Source organism: Centruroides vittatus, unplaced genomic scaffold (assembly GCF_030686945.1).
Source record: "Centruroides vittatus isolate TY-2023 unplaced genomic scaffold, ASM3068694v2 scaffold_654, whole genome shotgun sequence".
Lineage (NCBI taxonomy): Eukaryota > Metazoa > Arthropoda > Arachnida > Scorpiones > Buthidae > Centruroides > Centruroides vittatus.
Genome location: NW_027122714.1, coordinates 143,050 through 165,136, shown reverse-complemented (window position 1 = coordinate 165,136; position 22,087 = coordinate 143,050). Strand labels below are relative to the sequence as shown.

General features: G+C 31.1%; 1 protein-coding gene across 1 annotated transcript in view; it reads left to right on the top strand.

Annotated features, from left to right (window-relative positions):
* Positions 1-3,454: 3,454 nt before the first annotated feature.
* Positions 3,455-22,087, top strand: part of LOC136989533 (probable phospholipid-transporting ATPase IIA) — a 59,927-nt gene continuing 41,294 nt past the window's right edge. The window contains exons 1-4 of the mRNA XM_067287732.1: positions 3,455-3,538; positions 12,692-12,871; positions 19,762-19,912; positions 19,984-20,097. Coding sequence (XP_067143833.1) covers positions 3,486-3,538; positions 12,692-12,871; positions 19,762-19,912; positions 19,984-20,097 — 498 coding nt within the window. The 5' untranslated portion in view covers positions 3,455-3,485. The remainder of the gene's footprint in view (positions 3,539-12,691; positions 12,872-19,761; positions 19,913-19,983; positions 20,098-22,087) is intronic.

Here is a 22,087-nt window from a genome sequence, read left to right as displayed (position 1 = left end):
ACTTCTTTTGTTGTCTAGTATTCTTGATTTGTCTACTTCGACTGCTTTAATAGAAACATCATAGCCCAATAATTCGGCAGTTCGTTTGTCTTTAATAATCAGGTTATGAAGAAAAACTTCATACTTGCAGACACTGTCAGATTTAACAATCAGGGGGCCCTGGGCACAAATACGCTGGGGGCCCCCTTTAAGAGTATGCAGATTTGATGATTTAGAAAATTTACACAAAATACTGCACTTTCAATTAGATTTCAACTAGAAAGTTGTAAATTTCATTTAAAAATAAGGTTATTGTAAACATACATATATTTTATTGTGTAAAACTAATTATTTTAATTGTTTTAATTATTTTATTTTAATTAACTGAAAAATACCTATGTGAAATTTTTTCCCGAAATTTTCTGATGTTTCATAGCTTTTTTCCGGGTTTGGTTTTCTCTGCCTGTGGCTCTCATGATTAGGCCACACTAGGCTGTCGCGGTAATAGAAAAAAATTATGTTTAAACGTAATTTTTTTAAAAATTTTGTGGGGGCCCTGGGTACAGGCCCCAAATGCCCTATGTAAATCCGGCCCTGCTTGCAGACTTCGTACTCGTTTGTATCCTGGCCCAATTTGCACAACTTGGCGTTACGCAGTTATCAAAGCTACTGGGCACGGTTGAAAATTAAGACAACGTAAGCACAATTATTACAGATATTACAGGTAAAGAATTTTGAGTCCTGCTGTAAATAACCTACATATTGATTATTGACCATTTGTGATGTGCCATAACGAGTAAAAATTAAAATAAACTAATAAGTAGGTTTAAAATTAATAAATACAAATGTATTCTGGCAGGTTATGAGTTAACTATACTTTCTATTTGCAAAATTTTCTCAACCTTACCACAAAATAAGAAAAAAAGTGAATTTTTAAGAAATTTGCGGGATTTCCCGGGATATTTCCCGGGTTAAAAAAACAACCGGGATCCCGTGATCCCGTGATCCCGTTTAAGAAATCCTAAATAGAATCAAACGAATAGCTTCAAACTTGGAATATAAAAAAAAGTATAATAGAAGGCCTGATTAAAAGATATGAAGGAAGTAAAAGATTAAAAACCAAAACAAATCAGTTTAAAATCACCAAGTTCACTTATAATAAATGTTGGAATCAACGATCGCGATGTTTTGTAGATGTTCTGACGTAATAAAAGGTTGGTGGCGTTGTTCACCCCTCAGGGAAGGTGACCTCATTTCACTCTCCCCTTTCCAGCGCTGACCTTCCGTGAGTCAAGACTGTGTGTAATCTTTGTGCACTCTTTGTTCTTTTGTTACATAACCGGTTACGCTATTTTAACTGCCTTTTTACCAATCTTTCCGATAAGCGCCAAGTCTAACAATAAAAACATCAAAGACATCATGAAACAGTTATCGGCCACATAAAACTTTAGTTTTCATAAAACGTATGACTGTACGTTTTATGAAAACTAAAGAAATGAACTAAAAAGTTTTCTAAATTTTAAAATTATTTATAATTTTAATTTACTCGAAAAATTTTTGATCTGAAAATAATTTATAACCTGAAAAATTAATTTTTCAGCTTATAAATAATAAGAGTTAAAAAGGTTATAAAAAATAATTCTTCCAAACATTCACGAAACATTGTTCTCACTACTCAGCGGCCTCACAACTGAACGACACGACAGCACACACGTTACAGTTGGCCTGCGCAGTCCAAAACTGTAGGAAAATCAAATGGTTTTTCATTTCTACTCCGGCGGCCTGTACAGTTCGCCGAAACTGTAGTTTTCCCCCACACACTAAGGAATTCCACAAGGCCAGGCCTGCACAGTTATTCCTCAAAGGATTTTCTTAACGTGTGTGGCTCCCTTAAGAAAAGTTTGGATCGATACTTTTACGGTAGGGATAGGGAGAATTGACCAACTGTGCATGCACTAGGTCGCCGTCAGTCGATATACAATCGGAAGTTGTGCCGGAAGCAACCGACGAAACTTTGACAAATTGGTTAAAACTTAACTTTTGCCCGAAAATGCCGCTTCTGAATAATATAAAATTTTAAGATAAGAATTACTTTGATCATAAAAAAATAGAAAAAATAATAAAATCAATAAATATAGTGTTAGCTCTGGCAATAACTATCTATGATTTTGATTTTGCACATGCTCACGATGGACTGCTTTGTAAACCGTAAAAAAGTTTGTTCTTTTACGGGTACGGAAAAGGCCTTACGGTAGTTTAAAACTATTGCTATAGATATCCAGTGTAGCAAACATATACGAATACGGATACTGTTACGTTACGGAGTTTATAACTCGACCGTAAGAAGTATCGAAAGTACTCCAGACAATAAGTTGGGTAAAATGTATGCGTGAGGACTTTACATAGACAACACCTTGACTTTCAATTAACAAAAGTTTAATAATAGACAAATACATCAGAACCTACACTACTTACTATCAGATACAACTAACAACGCTCGCGACAATTAATAGATCCTTTACGAGGAGTCAATCCTAAGTTCCAATAATTTATATCATTTATTTTATAATATTTAATAAAATTAATTTAAAAAACTACATTCATAAGGTTTCACCTGAAAATTTAACTTAAATAATTTCCAATTTATGCACTTTTTTTCTTTTTTTGACACTCTTTCCACCAAGTGGACACTAAGGGCGCATTTGGAAATTCTACCCGGTAACACTCTTGTATTCTAGGACCTTGGGTTATTCCGGGCGATTAGCGCATTCTTAAACACGCTGGTTATTTGTGGTGTTCAATATGGCGGGAAGTCAAGAGGAGATGATATTAATTCCATCATTGGTCTCAAATATCGATTCAGAATCATATGACGATGATGATTCGACAAGTTCATCAAAAGATGAAAATGAACTTGTAGAATTTTTTTAACAAGTATTGGAGAAAAATTTATCTTCGTTTAGTTTATATTGTGAAATCAATAATGCATTCTCTGAAAAATGGCCTACCAACGCAGTGATTTAGGTCACATTTTCTAAATTGTAACCGGTATTACCGGTTACAATTTCTAAACGCGGCCTAACAGAGTTTTTTTATTTGCAGGCCAATTATGGGTTTGCCCAGGCCTACAAAACACACCCTCCGAGCTTTGACTGGGCAGACTTGCGGGACAACCCCCGAAAAATTCCTGGGGATTTTTCGACCCGTCTGGATTCGGTCCCAGGTTCCCCAGAGCGGTAGGCTGCCATCTTAACCGCCTGCAAACCTATCCATCTACTCTACTATAATAACTCAAAAAATTAATTTAAATTTATTAAATTTTAAATTAATATATTAGTAAACATTAAATAACGAATTTCAATATAATATTGGCACCGATACAATTTAACAACGAAAAATACTGATAGTAGCAGACGATAAAAAATTACATCTTAATTAAATGCATTTTTCACCACCAGATGACTCTTACGTCATTACTACCGGTTACGAAATTATCAACATCGGAAATGAAGAGAAGGGGGAATGAAAATCATTTGGTTCATTTGAGAGACAGAGCGAGGTAATTGTTTTGGTTTTTCTCAAGTTTAATTAACGTCAAAACTCGCGTATTTTACATTTAAACTTTATTAACTTGCCTATCTCATATTATTATCGCCATCATTATGATTGTTTAAAGATAAAATGAGTATGATCATATTGATTTAAAATGTTTTCGATATCGTCTTCGTAGTTACGTCTTACCGCTTATTGGAGTTACGTAAAGCCATTTATACACAGAAATAAACAGCTGGAGCAATTAAATATGGTCTACATAAACGAAAAATGCCGTTTAATTAGTAAATTACACACAAATTTCATTGGTTGATCTTTCTGTTTACAGATTAATTTACAAAAATATATAAACTTGAGATTGAGTGGTTATAATCAAATACGTAATGAACACTTACATTAAAATAGTTGATTTATGGTTTGTTTAATCAGGAATGTTGTAATTATTCGATGATTCAGAAGCAACTGGGTCGAGTAAATTCGGAATTTATTACTTTATGAAATTCGTTGTGGAATGTTGTTTTAGTATGTTCGCATATGTCGGATTGGTTAGTCCGATTAGAGAGTTAGGGCTGTTTCACACTATAACCGACTTGACTGACTAGTAGTAAAAGCATTCACATTGAGTACGATTATATGTTGGTGGCCGACTTGTAAGGACCAATCGGAACACGTGTTAGAAATCGTTTTAAGTTTTTCTAATTTTCAAAATATTTTTGTAATCTACCTGGTTAAACTTTGCGGATCTTACTTTGTTTATAAATTCTTACAAAAAGTCTAAATAATACCATCTTTTCTCATTAAGTTGATAATGTTTTTTAATATATATATTAAAGTCATATATGTTCCCATATAAAATTTAAGCAGTTATGAAAGAAATAAGATACAAGGGAAAATTTAAATAAATTGGAAATATGTATAATGTAAAGTTATGTTTGATTGATTCGATAGTTTTCATATATCCAAAGTCTGATTGGTTGTAGTTTCAAAGCTCTCATTGGCTGTAGCTCACTGACTGCTCCGACTGGAACGACTAGTCGGTCGGCCGACTGCTGTTGCCATGGCAACACGACTTGGAGTTGGACCGGTTGGTCCAGTCGGTCATAGTGTGAAACAGTCCTTAGAGTCAATGATTAGGCCTGTGAGGTAGACTGGGTTGTCGAGAGCCGGTGGCGTGTTATGGCTTTGTGGAGTTCAGCTAATTTGAATTGGGGAGCCTCGCATATGATGTTGACTTTGGATGTTTTTATTTGGAGGAAATCTTATAAAAGATTGTGAGAATCTGGGAGCTGTTTTTTTTAAAATTTTTAACAAAAAGATGAGTTTCTTTATTCCCTAACAGATCTATTCTAAACAGATCTTCTTTATTTAGACTAGGAAAGTTAAATGAATTTAAGTCATTAAAATAGTTTAGCAGTCATAGTATGAAGAGAATTAGTTTAGCTGAACTAGTTTCAAAATGACACAAAGTTAGTTAAATTGAATGAAGTTACCCGAGGTTAGGGACAGATCTAGGATTCATTGAAGTCCAATGGGGCCCCATGTTTTGTTAATACAAATACAATAAGACCCCGCTTAACATGGGGGATGCATTCCTAGATGACAAAGTGCTAAGTGAAACAGTGTTAAACAAGACCATTTTAACATAGAGTAAATAGGGATAGGGGAACATGTGACCAAAAAGTAAGCAAATTTTACTATAATTTTAAGTTATTTTTATGTAAATTTTTGCATAATAATATATGTTAAATAACACACAAACATATGCACACAAAATGTAAATTTAAAATTTACATTTCTGCGCACAGAAATGTAAAATTAATTTTTTGTGACGAAGGTCCTGGCTCTTCTGAAATTCTTGTTTTTTGCAATGAAGTCGTGTAGTTTCATTGGTCGCTTTCTTTTTCTTTCCTTGAGCAAATGTCGGTAGCAGGAGATTGCATCTAAAACGCCTCATTTTGCTTTGGCATCCTATCAAAATCTGGATCATTTGGTACAATTTGATCAACGATTTCAGTTATCGATACCAAACTTTTACTAAGGAAAACTGTAGAGAGATTTTTTGGGTTCTTCATCTTCAAAATCTCTGTTTTCCAGTTCTACGCAAATTCCTTGTTCTGCCAGTTCTTGAAGGTCGTTGTTGGTAAGGCTCTTACCAGAAACCTGCAGTAACTCCCCAATATCCTGCTCCTCTACATCTCCTGTATCGATTAAGTTGACAATTTTGTCAACCTAATGATGCAGCGATAGGCTCTTCTCGATGAGAATTCTTGGATACCTTCAGTCATAACTTCTTCAACACTCCATTCATGCATTTATTAGTTAATTCTTGCCAAGCGAAGTTAATGTATTTCTTATGGCATCCATGATGATATATTTTTTCCAAAATTGCACAAAACAAACAGATTTAAGGGAAGTACAGCGCTATGATGAATTGCCACCTTTTGCTGATTGGTTCGTGTTTGGGAATAATTGTATTATATATGAATCAATGAAATACTGCGTTAATTTGAATCAGCGTAAATTTTGAGCGTTTTTTAGGCATCAAGCAGACCACATTATATTGAATCAGAGTTAAGTGGGGTTTTACTGTAATACTATAAATTATCATTATTATTATATTATTAATATTAACTATTTTTTACTATATGATAAATGCTCATTGTTAATGAAAAAGTATTAAAAATTTATGATGATAATTCAATTTTGTGGGCCCTTGATACTTGGGGGCCTAGGGCTTAAGCCCCATTAGTCCCTATGTAGATCTGTCCCTGCCTGAGGAGTTTAAACTCTTTGTAGGGAAGTAGCTTTCTCATAGAACAGACATCTTGAACAGAACTGAATGTGCTGCCATTTGTTTTCTGTTGCTTCAGAAAAATAATTTGGCATTTGGAAATTCAGATGCCATGTGATTTCAATACATATATGTAACTTTATAGATTAAGTACAGTACATTAAACTCATTTTGTATTTTAATAAATGTTTAATGCTGTTTGATTTGGTAACAAATGTGATTGTTGTACTGAGAGACAGGAAATGATTTAATTAAGTTTGTCATGATTATTGTGAATGGTGTGATAGTTAAACTCATTTAACAATAAATGTGATTATTTTTAAATGAGTTTAACTTTTCTGATGTGAACATATTATTAGTGAAATATTCTGTTCTACAGTTCTTACATTTTTTCTGGTTTGGTTGGGCGCACACAAATTTGTCTAGGTTTTTAAAGGTTTTTATACACTTCATTAGGCAAAAATCTTATTTATATATCTACAGTAATTAACAATTTAATTTTGCTATGAACATACTATGTACAATGCAGTGTAACTCTGTGAATTAAAATATATGTCAGCAAATAACCTCATTTTGACAGTATATTGTAAACATTTTTAGTCTCTTTTTACACAAAAGGAAGACACTGTTTTAGAAATAAAGGAATCTGAAACTAGAGTAAATAAGAGAAAAATCTAAACATTTGGAAAAGAATGCTTTTTATGTTTGGATCTTTAATTTTGGTCAAGATGCCAAAATGAAAAAAAAAATAAAAACCAAACCAAAAGATAAACCAGAATTTTACTTGCTTCCTTAATATTACTGTAATTTTACTGCCTATAATCTGCAGTTTGTGTTAAAAAAGAAGTCTTTCAACTTTTTTAAATTTTAACTTAATTTTAACAGTTTTTCCATTGTCAGGAAAGTTCTATAAAATCATTTGACTTTTTATTACGTTAAGAAATCATCTTGAGCATAATAAAATGTCATAGGGCAAAGATACAAAAGACAGAAGTAATGTTGGGCCTGTTCACTTGTAGTTATGAACAGAATATAATATTTGTGTTTATTCACCTTTTAATAAACGTCTTCAAGCCGATTTTTATTTAACATACATTTTAAGCTTAGTTTTAGATGTTTTCGCTTAGATTATAACAATTAATAGCATCTGCCCCCAATACCTCATTCAAAAAGACTGGAAGTCATCTTGCATGACAAGACTTATTTTCTCCATATGAATAGTGAAGAAAATATGTTCCAGAGGATCCAGAAAGTTGTAATAGAGGTGAGATTTAATGTTATTTTATTAACTCAAAGATTCATGAAAACACACATTCATAAGGTATCGAAAATTATACAGAAAGAGTGTATTACAATCTTTGTATGGAATCATTTTTATTTTTATTTAACTTTATTATGATAACTTTAATTTGAGATTAGAATGATAATTCTGAACTTAACAACATAGTAAGCTTGTTTTATTTTTGATTTTTGAGTGCTAAACGTAAATGTAGTTAAACACACAAATAAACTTGAGTACTGTTTAAAAATTATTAATATAATAGCCATAACTTTGTGTGTGTGAATTCCTTATATTCCTGCTGTCTTTAGCCAATCCAGATACTCTTTGTTTCAATGGAAAGTATAGGCTAGTTAATTTGAAGATATATATATATATAAATAAATTTATGTTTTGTCCAAGAGATGGTGCTAGATTAAACTCTGTGATGGTACTTACGTTGCAATGACATCATATACCTTAATAATATTCACATTGCATCGCTTCTACAACAATTTTCTTTTAAAACATTCTGCACTGATCACACGAAGTTCCATTATCAATGTTTTACTTTCCCATAGAGAATAGTTCATCAAGCTTGATGGGGAAATTTCTCTAGTATGTATATGTTGCCCATTACTGATTACATTTAACAATTAAAATAAATGTAATCAGTAATGGGCAACATATACAATCTAAATGTTAAGTGAATATGATTGATTGTTTGGACACAAAAATAATTTTTTAATCATTGTTTGATTTTTTTTTTTTGTTAGTTCAGTCATGGTGTCTTCAATGTGTTTAGCTGTTTGTTTGAAAATCATTCAATCGAATAAAGGCATTGTCTTTCAATTTTGTATAAAAAAACTCTTTCTTGTGATTTACTGAAGCTACTCCCAAAGTTGTTCAATGCTGTTTAAGCTCAGTATCTATTTTTGAATGCCTGAGACAACGTTACCTCTGGCACCCAAACAAATTAAGCTTTGAAACATTGACACATTCCATTATAAAACTAATGTATTTGCTTGTCCTTTGGGAAAACAAATACAATAACGTAAGATTTTTGTGCATAGAGTTTGTGAAAGCAAATTCTGTGAAGTACGATTAAATAAGAATTTTGTTTCAGTTTAATATCATGACATAAAGAAAATTACATAATAACATATATAATACTTTTGACTATACATATATTATTTCTATATAGTATTCATGTGCCTGATCTTATCTTCAAATATGATATTAAATATTCATATAAGAAACCAAACATGACTTATAGTACTAATTAAATAATCAAGCCAGATTTATTATCAGGCTACATCTTAACTAATTAAATATACAAATGCTATGCAATTTGGAGTAAAGGTAGGTGATTAAGTCACCATCTCATATTAAATTTAATATGACACATTTGCCCAAGAAGCATGTGCATTGGATTAAATTAGCAGTTGTGGATTCGAGTCTTGTTCCTAATTAATCTTTTTTCTAGAATATTTTAATTATTAAATTTAATACATCATCATAACTTAATCATGTGCCTTTAGCTCAAATTACCTATACCTAATGTTTGTATATTTAATTAGACAAGACATAGTCTGATAATAAATCCAGGTTGATTATTTGATTAGGCTATTATATATTAAAGCAAATAATATATAATAATAATATATATATTTTTATAAAATGCATGCTAAATAAGTCTTTAATTCCAGCAGATTGTTTATTTAATGCAAACATTTTCTGTCATATTAAACAATTTTCCTTAGCCTGTTCTAAGAACACCAATAGCTTGATTGGTTTGGTAATTTTGTGTTGTTTATCTTTATTTTAGTTACGTAAAATGTGTAGAAGCATATAAATGTTTTTGATTTAATTTAACAATATATAATTATTTTAGTAAGCTTGATTTGTTTTTATATTGCTAAATTTTATATAATAAATGAATGAAATAGCAATATTTTTAGTATGAAAGCAAAATTTATTTTCGTTTTTGCTTATAAGTGCTATATTCTGACTACTTAGAATTATTTTTGTTTTTTCTCTTATTTCAGTAAAATATAGAAATCTAATGAAAGTACAGTACATAATTAATTTAATGTGACTTTTTCAAAGGAATTTCTACTATTCTATTTAATGTATGTTGTATATTTTATTTGTATTAATTTGTTATAATTGTAAACAATTTAAAATTGTATAAAATCTATCATTAACTTGTTAAAAATAGTAAAGGAAAAATTAAACAGTTAGGATTCAGTTATAGATTCAGATGTAAATTTTTTCTACAGTTAAACACAAAAATTATAATTCTTAAATGAAAATGTTAAAGTCCAAAGAAATTAAGAAATTGTCTTAATTAGTCTGATTAAGGGGACAATCTACTATAAAAATTTTCTCATTCAGCACTTTAATAATTTAAAATAGAATGACAAATCTCCAATCACTTGCAACCATCAGACCAGAGCTTATTGGTCTTAGTCATCTTTTTACACTACACTAGGGTTGCTAACTAACCTTCATTGAATTGTATCCTCTTTTTTATCAATAATGTCCACCTTTTGAGTACAGTTTTAATTGTTTGTTTTGGTTTAATTTTAGCTCATCTTTGACTGCGTGACTTATCAATACCCAACTCGTACCACCTTATATAAGCAGCCTTGTTTAAAAGAATCTAACTAACGTTTTCGATCGTGTTTAACGACCTTCTTCAGGTTAGAACATCGAAAAAATCGAACATAAGAACGTTTAGCAGTAACGGCCGCTCGAAAGAAACGAGCGGCCGTTACTGCTAAACGTTCTTATGTTCGATTTTTTCGATGTTCTAACCTGAAGAAGGTCGTTAAACACGATCGAAAACGTTAGTTAGATTCTTTTAAACAAGGCTGCTTATATAAGGTGGTACGAGTTGGGTATTGGTTTAATTTTATTTATCGTCTCTTAAATATTATCATCAGATGACATTCTGCTGTTTTATTTTCTTATTTTAAAGTGATAGTTTTGTTTTTATCACTTGCTAAAGTAATGGAAAGAGAAAGACACTACTATTAATCAGGGTCGGTTAAGCAAATAAAATTTAGAGACCCAATTAGGATGATGTGTAACATTTGATGAAAATTGTAACATTGAGTTTAAAATCCTATTTATTATCTATTCAATGTTTTATAATTAATAGACAAGATGGAAAGTGTTGAGAATTGCTGTTGAGATTTAACAAAATAAATCTCTAAACTTAAAGTAATGCAAATAAAACAAATAATATCAACAATCAAATATAACCATAAATAAAATTTGTATACTACTTTATACTGTATTATTAAGATATTAATTTAGTAAAATCTGTCTAAAATGGAACTAGATGAGAATTTTCCATTTTGACAGATTTCTGTTTTATAGATTACTGTATAATAATCTATAAAACAGATTATTATAATCTATGCATTAATGCATTCATTAATGCAAAAAAAGAAAAGTCGGAAATGAAAAAAATATTCATATTTAGGAGATATTTGCTTCCAATACCAAGTATTGGAAGCAATTTCCAGATATTTGGAATATGGAACAAGTGGATATATTACTATCTACTGATAAAGTTAATAATTTAGTATTAGGTAAATTGGAATGACTTGACACAGACTGAACTTGTAAGTCATGTGTAACATATGACTGCATTGCCTGTCATGCTGTTTAAATATACTCATTAACAAAACTAAGTTATGCACTCAAATAGAATTATCTGATTACTGAAAAACTTGATATATGGCTATGTCTCAGACTGGTAAGTAAATTATTATGGTTGTGGTTCAATTATGTGCCAAGTAATGCCACCAGAGTATCTTAAAATTGCTACCCCAGCATCCTATAAAAATGCTTACAGAGGCTAACTCTGGAATTTTTATTTCTTGTTTGGTGGTCATTTAATGTTGTGCATACCTATATGATTCAAAGACAATATCCATAGCTGACATAGTTTGAGAAGGATTGCATCATTAAGCTGAGAGAAGCAGGATGGTCATTATTGCCAAGTTGCACTCCATCTGGGCTTTGTGACCTGACTGTGAGAAAGTGTTAGGGCAATAGATACATGAAGGCATGCATACATTGCAGGCAAGCTCTGGATACCTCAGGTAGACCACTGGGAGAATTGATCATGGATTGTAAGATGAGCACAAACAGCTGCAATGGTGTCTTTTATATACTATGCAGAGACCAGTAAAAGCCTTGCTACAGAACCCTGTCCATTTTTGTACTTCGGCAGGCAACTAGCAGATGAAAATTTGCATGCATGGTGACCTGCCATTAGCACCTCAGCATCATTGCCTTTGTTTGCAATTATTCCATGTCAAAGAAGTTTGGATTACTACAACTAGCAGCATGTTATCCTTAGTGATGAATTTCAGTTTTGTTTTAGAACAGACAGTCATTGTATTGGAGTGTAGAGGGACCACTGGTAAGTGTTTCAATTCTACTTTTACTGTTGACAACACACTTCCCCCACTGCTGGCATGCTGGTCTGTGAGCAATTTCTCGTCAATCAGTCATTCCTAGTTCTGGTGCGAGGAACATTGATGGCTCAGCAATATATTAATTAAAGAAATCTTATGTATTTGTATATTGCCTTTCGTGGCAAGATTGCAAACAGTCATTTTCCAGAAATGTCTGTCACATTGCTACACTTTCTTGGCCTGTTTGGTCTCCAGGTAGTTGCTCATTGAGCAGTTGTGGGATCTGCCCTTAGTGCAATATTATTTTTATCAATATATGTATTATATATTGTTCCTTCAAATGTATATATAAATTTTAGATTAATATATAATCCTATAAACTAGATAATTTATAAAAATACTAAATGTTTTTTACATATCTAGTTTATAATATTGAATTATGTAGTAATTTATGTGGGATTATAGACATCGTAAACTCATTTCACAACTCAATGTTTGAGTATGTTGTTAAATTTTTTATTTTATTAATTGAATAATAGTTTAGTTATAGAATATTTTTTATGAGCTGTTAAAATAATTAAATAAATTACTAATAAGAAATTATAAAGTTAATAATAATGAAAATAATTCTAGAATGCTATTTTCTAATATTTAACTGCATTTTTGAAAATTTAGTTCGATAAACAATGAAACAGAAGTCATTTACTCTAGGCTTAGTATGAGTAGCGATGAAGGTTTTGAAGCAGAAGAAGACGAATCTCTTTTAGAACCGCATTATCTAACAGGGAAAAGACATAGTAGAACGTATAAATTTTTTTGCTGTTTTTGTAATTGTGTACACTATATATTTTCAATGTAAGTAAGAGTTCATTTTATGGTAATTATTAATTTTAAAGTTTACAAAAATTTGATAAAATATTGAAAGATATAATGTTACAAAAATATTTTGTATTATATAGTCAAATTTGATTAATTCAAATCTATTACTCCTGTTGAAATTTGTAAATGAATACAGTGTCTTCTGAAAAGAATGTTACCATTTTAAATTACTGTAATTTGTTAATTATTATCCAATAATGTCATAATCTACATTAAAACATCAGAAATTTGCCCATCACAATTTCTCAATGTTGCACCTCATGTTACATGGTACTGTACATATCCAATTGATATTTAAATTATTTCTATGCTTACTATGGCATATCCATCTTTCTTCTCCCTATGGCAGTCACAATTCCATATATCCTGCAGATTACTCATGTTGCACAATGACAAGTGATTTCAGTTTTGCGAACTAACACATAATGCCTTCTCTGTCATTGAATTGCTATTTTTGCTTATGGCACTTCCTAGAGGTAATAGACTGCAAGACATTTGAATGCATATGGGAGATGAAACATACAGTTACTCTGCTGATTGGTATATGTCACATACTTCTTGGATTATAATTAATATTATTATAGTAATTTAAAATGATAACATTCATTTTGGAAGATACTCTGTATTAAAAAATATAGTCAATTCAAATATTTTTAGTATGAAATTGGATAATTTGAAGCTTGTATATTTCATATTTTGAGAATGAAACTCAAAAAACAAGAGTAACATATAGTCAACTGACTGTAGAATACATGTATTTTGGGAATTCTTCAAAATGCATAAACTCTTTTGATATGGGAGAAATTGTGTGTTTCATAGTTTTAGTGACATCAGTGTTTAGATAGTGGGGTTGTCAGGCTATGTTTTTATAATATCTAAGTAAAGTTTGGCAAATCTCAGCTGCTCAGCTATTTGGAAATAGATCTTGATGAGCAAACTATGGACTGAGCTATGAATTTAGAATGGAGCTGAGCAGGTATGTGTTGCAGCAAAGCTCATTATTAAAATTAAATTGCATCTGTATTAATAACAGATAAACAGTATGCCAGGTATGATTTTATTTATCTGTTAATCTGTTATTAAAATGAGAGTATTCAAATAAAATTACTCGAGCATTAAGCAGTTGAACTATATACAAGTTTTAGATTAAGAAAATTATTAAGAGTAACGAAAGGTGATATTTTAAAATGATATAAATAACGCAAGTACTTCTAGCAAAACATGTACAGCACAGTACAGCCCCAATAATTTAAAATGAACAAAAATCTGAGGCTATCTTGAATTACAAAAACTTTGAATATGGACTGGAACGGAACTGAGTTGTGAGCTGATCTGCAATTGTTAATTATTATTCAATAATGTCATAATCTACATTAAAACATTGGAAAATTGCCCAACTTTCAAATTTGCCCATCACAATTTCTGAACTTCAGCTGACAGCTGAGCCAACCATCAAAATTTTGAACTTCAACTCTGCTCATTTCGTAGAACTGTATGTGTAAGCATAGAATGTACGTGAGTTTATATTTAGTTTTTAAAGTTAAAGCAATTATAGGAATGGAAAAGAAATTAAAGAGAAAATATGATATTACTAAACAAAATGAGATACCAACAAAGCCTAGAAACTTACAGAAACTAGTTTAATTTTCAAAAACTGATAATTTTAACTCTATTGGAATTTCCTTCAAGTTTGAATTAAAAAGACTTGACTATAGTCTTTCAGTCGGTTATAATTTTTATAATGAAAATATGTGGATTGATCAAAAAATAACTTTACAAGGTCCACAGTTTACAAACAAAAGTATTGTTGAGTGTAACTTTAATGTAGGTAGGTAGTGAAGACTCAGATTGGCCACATTGAAGGATTCAAGAGTGCAGAACAGTTGTGATGGAGCATTTCCAAATGATAACAATAGAAAAGTAGGCTTGCAAAGAAGTACATTAATTTTTGATGGCCAAAAGGTTCTATCTGCTGAAATCCTTTATCAGTGTATCAAAATGTACGGGGATGGTATTCTGTCAGATATCACAGAACAATGTCAGATTTGCAAGTGGGTGTGAAATGTGAATGACAAAAGCCACAGTGGGTGTCTGCTTGACAATGTAAGTCAATGTTGTAAGAATTGACAAACTGATCCAGGACAACAGGTACATCACTTTGAGATAATTACAATTTATTTTGGTCTGGTATATGGAACTGTAAAGAACATGTTTGTGATGACTTATAGTACTATAAGATCTGTTCCATGGCAAGTTCCATGTTCATCAATATCTGACAGTAAAGACTATTGACTGATGGCATGTCTCAATTTCTTAGAACATTATAGGTAAGAGAATGACTTTATCTGATGAATTATTGCAGCCAGCAAGACAGACTACAGCCACAAGGGCAGTAATTTTTTCAGGATTGGATGAACAGGCTTGTTATGTGTTGCAATAAAAGTCTGAACAGGCTTGAGTGATTTTGTTGTGAAATAACACATTGATTGCAGATAAATCCCACATGTTTTAATTTCTGCAATAAAAGTATTTGTTTGTATTAGCAGTGTTGTAAAGTTACATTCTGATCATCCAAGGTAAATAATTTTCTTACTAACAAGATGCTAAATTTATTTCTTATGAAATATTTCAGATTACTTATGAGATTAATGTTAAAAATTTAATGATTAGAAAGTCTTACATAATTATGCTGATAAAGTTATTAAATTTTTACAGTTTTATTTCTTTTATCTATTATCTACAGATGAAAGCACAATGTGTAATGATGTGTATATAATAACATTTTATATCTTTTATTTCAAATTGTTTATGAAAAATTGAAAGGCAAGACACACATTAAAAAACACTTAAAATGTGATGAAATCAAACTATAAACAATCTTTAAAATGTCAAATAAGACTATTTTTTTAAAAACATGAGTAGTTAATGAAGAAATTGATTTTGTTAATGAGCAAATATCTGTGATATCAATGTCCATTTTGTAATATCACCAAAGATTATGAATACAAAAATAAAACTAAAAAGAAAGGTTTTTATGAGAGCAGATGAATTTTATGTCTGCTCCATTCATGTCCAGAGTGAAGGTGAAAACCTTTCTCTTCTCTATCCCCAGAACAAGCCTTCCTTCCCCGAGTTCTCCGAATTCCTGACAAGTGCAAGTGTGGAGTTAATGGGGAGGGATTCTTACGAGTAGCAGGTTTTAAACTTTGGAAAAGAACACACATTTATATAAAGAAATGTAGAAAAATGCAGGGTTCATGAAAAGTTTGACTTCCTTAAGACATGTATTGTTTTTTTATTACTGTAAATCAGTTACCTGATTACATATTTGAATTAAAAATGGTACATAATGGTGGAAAATTATTATTACAACTAATAATCAGTGCAAAAATCTGTTCTTGTTGACCCATTGATGCACTGAAGAATTCTCCTGGAGAAACTTCTTATGAGACTAGATTTAAAATTTTATATGTACAGTGGAACCTCGGTTAATGAACGCCCTGGTTAATGACCAAATCGGTTAACAAACTTTTATTTTGCAAAAATTTTGTCTTGGATAACAGACGAAATTCAGATAATGAACATAATGTTTTTTCTGTCAAATTTGTAAGCTTGCTGACTTTTAGGGGGAATCAGTTAATAGTGTGTCAGTGATGGTCTAGGTCATTTGTACATTGATGGTGATGGAGGAGACAAAGATGACAAGTATTTTACATTGAAAATCGTTTATTAGAATGGGAAGATGCTTACATATTTAAAGTGGTTGGAAATGGTTTATCTACAGTATTTTCTCCTGGCACTGAGGAGTGGTGTATCGCTGGTCCTACAATAGTGCAAGCTGATCAGTTGTAGCCTCGGGGCGGACGAGATGGGTTCACTCAGTCACAGAAGCGATGATAAGTGATGGAGCTATGGCGATTGGAGCGGTCGGCAAGACACAACATAAATTTTAGTGGGTAAGACTTCAGGCTTAATCCAAATGAAGACAACACAGATTAATCACTGTAGAATTTTTAAGAAAACTGCATTTTGACCTTGACATTTGGGGTTTTTATAGTATTTCTTCCTTGAATCTCACCTTTTGATTGGTCCTGCGTCCTATTTCTTGCTTCCCAATTGTTTTCTTCTTTGTCTCCAGGTGAAAACTGAAACCAGATCAGGTCATGAGGAGGGTCCATTCTGAGGTGTTTATTTGACACCTGTTCATCTACTCTGATCAGAGATTGTTGATAAACCTATAAGCCTTGCGCTCATAATTTAGCCCATTGTTTCTGCTATCTGTCATTTTGGAGCTTTAACAATCATATGCGATCTTTTTATACCCATCAAATCTTTCTCCTTTTCTGAAAATTTAACCTAGATGGACTGTTTATGAGTGTTTCTGCCAGAGTTCCATCTTCCCCACAGACATTCCACCTGATCCGTTACTTCATTTGTTTTTGTGTAGCGTTTGTTTTAACAACAACAGTTTCTTTCCCCTCTCCTCTCCCTTACATAACATGAACTTTGGTCCGACTTAACAATAGTGTTTTTGCTTTTAACATGTGGATATTATTAGTTTCCAGCCATTCTGGAACCTCACAAATATCAGTTGCTGTTAGGTGTGCGTGAGGTAAGCATTGCTTTTTCGAGTGTTTGTGCTAAACTTTTTTTTTTAGTTTTGTTATTTATATATTTAATCAATATGGCACCCAAGAAAGAGAAAAGAGATAGTGGCAATAGAAAACATTTTAGTGTAGCATTAAAGAAAGAAATTATTGCAAAACACAAGAATGGCATTTGTGTTTCTGACATCGCTAAAGAATATAATGCAGCAAAATCTACTATCTCTACAATTATTAAAAACAAAAAAGCATTTAAGGCTGTCAAAGTGGCTAAAGGAGTGAATGTGATATCAAAACAAAGATCTAAAGTTTTAGATGAAGCTGAAAAACTGTTGCTAATATGGATCAATGAAAAGCAACTTGCTGGAGACAGTGTCAGTGAAGCTATAATTTGTAAAAAGGCTAAAAATTTAATTACAATGACTTGTTGACCCAGACACCCAGTACAAGTGCAGACAGGCAGGACTTTAAAGCAAGCAGGTGGTTTGATAGGTTTTGTCGATGAACTGGCATTCACAGTGTCCTAAGGCATGGGGAGGCTTCAAGTTCAGGTGAAAAAGCAGCAAAAGCATTTGTGGATGAATTTGCAGAGTTTGTAAACAAAGTGAAGGATACGTCTCAAATCAAGCATTTAATTGCGATGAGACCAGTCTTTTTTGGAAAAAATGCCTACACAAACCTACATAATCCAAGAAGATAAAGCATTTCCCGGGCACAAGCCCATGAACGACAGACTCACTCTTTTATTTTGCTCTAATGCAAGTTGTGACCTCAAAATCATGCCACTTTTAGTCTACAATGCTGAAAATCCTCTCACCTTTAAGAGCAATAATGTGATAAAGTCCAAACTGCCTGTACAATGGAAGGCAAATAGCAAGGCATGGGTAACTCTGACTTTATTCTTGGATTGGCTCACAGAAGTGTTTGCTCTTACTGCTAAAAATTATCTTCAGGAAATGGATCTTCCTCTTAGATGTCTTCTCTTAATGGATAATGCTCCAGTGCATCCATCAAATTTGGAGGAAGACTTGGATAATGAACATGACTTCATCAAGGTCAAATTCCTTCCACCCAACACAACTCCATTACTGCAACCAATGGATCAGCAAGTGATTTCCAGTTTTAAAAAGCTGTATACCAAGGCACTGTTTATCAGGTGTTTCCAGGTTACCAATGATACTGACTTAACCCTTAGAGCTTTTTGGAAGGAGCATTTTAATGTAATTTACGTAAAAATGCTTCTTTATAACGTAACGTAATCCTGCATTGTATCAATCTTATTGACAAAGCCTGGAATAAGGTCTCTCACTGCACTTTGCAATTAGCCTGGAAGAAACTTTGGCCAACTTGTGTCCCAGAGCGAAACTTTGAGGAATTTGAAGACGAGAGCTCTCCTGATGTAGTGCATGAAATCGTGTCCATTGGCAAGAGTTTGGGAGTAGAGGTAGATGATGCAGACGTGAAAGAGTTGCAGAAGGACCATCAAAATGAACTAACGACAAGAGCTGGTTGCCATGCAGGAAGAACAGGTGAAAGTCTTACAAGAAGAGCATTCATCAGAGGAAGAGGTTAGGGAAGAAATCACCAGTGCTGAAATCAAGGAAATTTGCAGAAAATGGAATGATGTGCAGGAATTTATCGAGAAGCACCATCCTAACAAAGTTGTGGCTAAGAGGGTCATTAATTTAATGAACGACACTGAAATATTGCATTTTAGAAGAATTTTGATTAAAAGAATAAGACAATCAACTTTAGATCATTTTCTTGTTCCTTATCAAAAGAGATCTTGACTTGAAGAATCTCCCGATGCAGTGCTACCTGATATTTTTATAGAGGGGGGATTCCCCTTCCAAGCATTAAGATCTATAGAAACAAAGGTATGTACAGTGCTACTTTATTAAATAAAGTTTACATATTTATTGCTGTAATGATAGATACTATGTTTTTCTATATTTTCATCAAAGAAAACTTATTAAAAACAAAATTACAAAAATACTGATGGCTAGAATGGATAAATTGTATTTGCATTTAATTTCTATGGGAAAAATTGCTTCGGTTAATGAACAATTTGGTTAACAAACGGAGTCGCAGAACAGATTAAGTTTGTTAACCGAGGTTCTACTGTATGGAGTATTAAAATGTAAGGTTGTAGTTTTAAAGATTATCTTAAAATCATATCATGCCAAGTATTTTTTTAATATTTTGATTGATTTGTATATTATTATACAAACCTATTATTTAAAAAATTAAATTATGTTTAAGGTGTTGTAACTCTGTATCCAGTTGGTGGTGCAGGTGTGGCACCACCGAATATAGGGCGAGAACGGTATTTATTGGGAGAACGTCGAACGAAAGTTTTCCGCCAAATATAATAAAGAACCAAAAATATAATGTTATTACATTCATTCCACTAGTAAGTAGACTTTTAAAATTAATTAATTAATTATTTTTTCCATAAATTACTGAAAATTTGTATGTTTCTAGGTCTTGTTTCATCAATTCAAATTTTTCCTCAATTTATATTTTCTTTTAATGGCGATATCTCAGTTTATTCCTGAAATCAGAATCGGATATTTATATACATATTGGGGACCATTGGTAAATGTGTTCTTTATAATTTATTTTTTGTAAATATTTATTTTTAATTCTGATAATCAAATTATATTTATACAATAAAAACACTTGAAAAACCAATAATCTAAAAAGTAGAAATTAATTTATTAGAAGAACGAATGTTTTCAACCATGTTTAATATTTGTTGTCAGGTTTATAGAATTATATATAGAACAAAATTTACGAACAAAAATTAAAATATAATCAAACTTGTTAAATTCGTGCTAGTGGTTACATGTTTAGAAGATTGGTAAAGAAAAATCGAAATAAAATATAAATAGAAAAAACAAAGAGTAAATAGTGTACTTAAAAATAAATAAATAATAAAAGTACATTGGAGCTACCCACAGACCATTGAATGTTGGATTCGAGGAACGTGACTACTTTGTTAGAATGGGTTTGTGCACAATGGCATTTGCAGTTTTTGCATACAATAATGGTGTAAAAGTGGCTCTTAATGTGTATCTGATATGTAGCACATCTGTTCCTGCACAATTCAAATATCTCAGAAACCATAATTTATAAAGCTACTAAGAAAGACTGTTATCCATCAATTTTAAGGAAACAACTGTAGTATCACATGCATGGAAAGGTATTTATGATGATTTATAACTCATAATCTCATGTTTTTTCTTTTTAGTTATATTTTCCTTATTTATTTTTTATATTTGTATTTTTATTATTTATTTATTTTTAAGTATACTGTTTACTCCTTGGTTTTTGCTTTGTATTTTAGTTTGATTTTTCTTTACCAATCTTTTATGCATGTGACCACTAGCACAGATTTAGAGAGTTCCATTATATTTAAATTTTGTTCTATATATAATTCTATAAACCCAATAAGGAATGTTATATATGGTTGGAAACATTTGTTTTTCTAATAAATTAATTTCTACTTGCTGGATTATTGGTTTTTTGAGTGTTCTTGTAGTAATTTCATCCAGATTTTTAGTGTAACTTTTATCTATAGAATGCTGAAAACATCAAAATTAAATACAGTAGAGCGTTGTTTATCAGAATCAATTGGGACTGGGTTGTTCGGATAACTGATTATATACAAAAAAATATATTAACCTAGCCCATGTTGAAATTTTTCTCCGTTGCGTGTCGCTTTGTGTTGAATTTTCATCAATTTTAAGCCTAACAAAAGTTTTTATAATAATAATCATGGCTATTGTATCGTTAAAAATTATTTCTTTATTTTGTACAAACAAAATAAATATATTGAAAAATATAAAAACAAAAAAAATTTATACTTTAGAAGTTAATCTAGTATTAAAAACGTTCGATTCAGCATGACACAGTCCGACTGGAAAGCTTTCGGTTAACCGATGTTTTGGTTGATTGGCTTTCGGATAAACGACACTCTACTGTAGTTCTATTCTCTAAATATTTTTGGATTTATACTTGTTGTCAAACCTTTAAAGTAAATATTAAAAAAATAGAAAATTGTTATTAATTTAACATATAATTTGATTACATTAATACCTCATTATAATGGAATCAATGATGACATTCATGTGTTTTTGTTATTGTTATAATCCTTAAAATAATTTAATTGTATTTTTTTTAATATTTTAAATATGTAATTTCAGACAAACAAAAACATTTGCTGAATAAATAAAACTGTTTCTTGAAATTTGAATAACTGTTGTGGGAAAAAATTGTTTACTAATTTGGTATTCATAAATATTTAATTAAACATTTTGCATAAATTTTTTCATATCGATTATTTAAAAGCTGTTAAAAAGTAATTTTTAAATAATAATAATAATATATAATTTACTACATCGACATAATTTTTTTACAATACATAATACATTTGAACATAATTTATGTAAATTCTTCAATATAATGATAATGCATTTTCTTTTAATATCAATTTATATAAATTAATATGAATAGGAAATACACATGAAAATATTTGTCAGTTAAGTTACAACTTTTCATAAATTTTAAAAACATTTTACAGTAT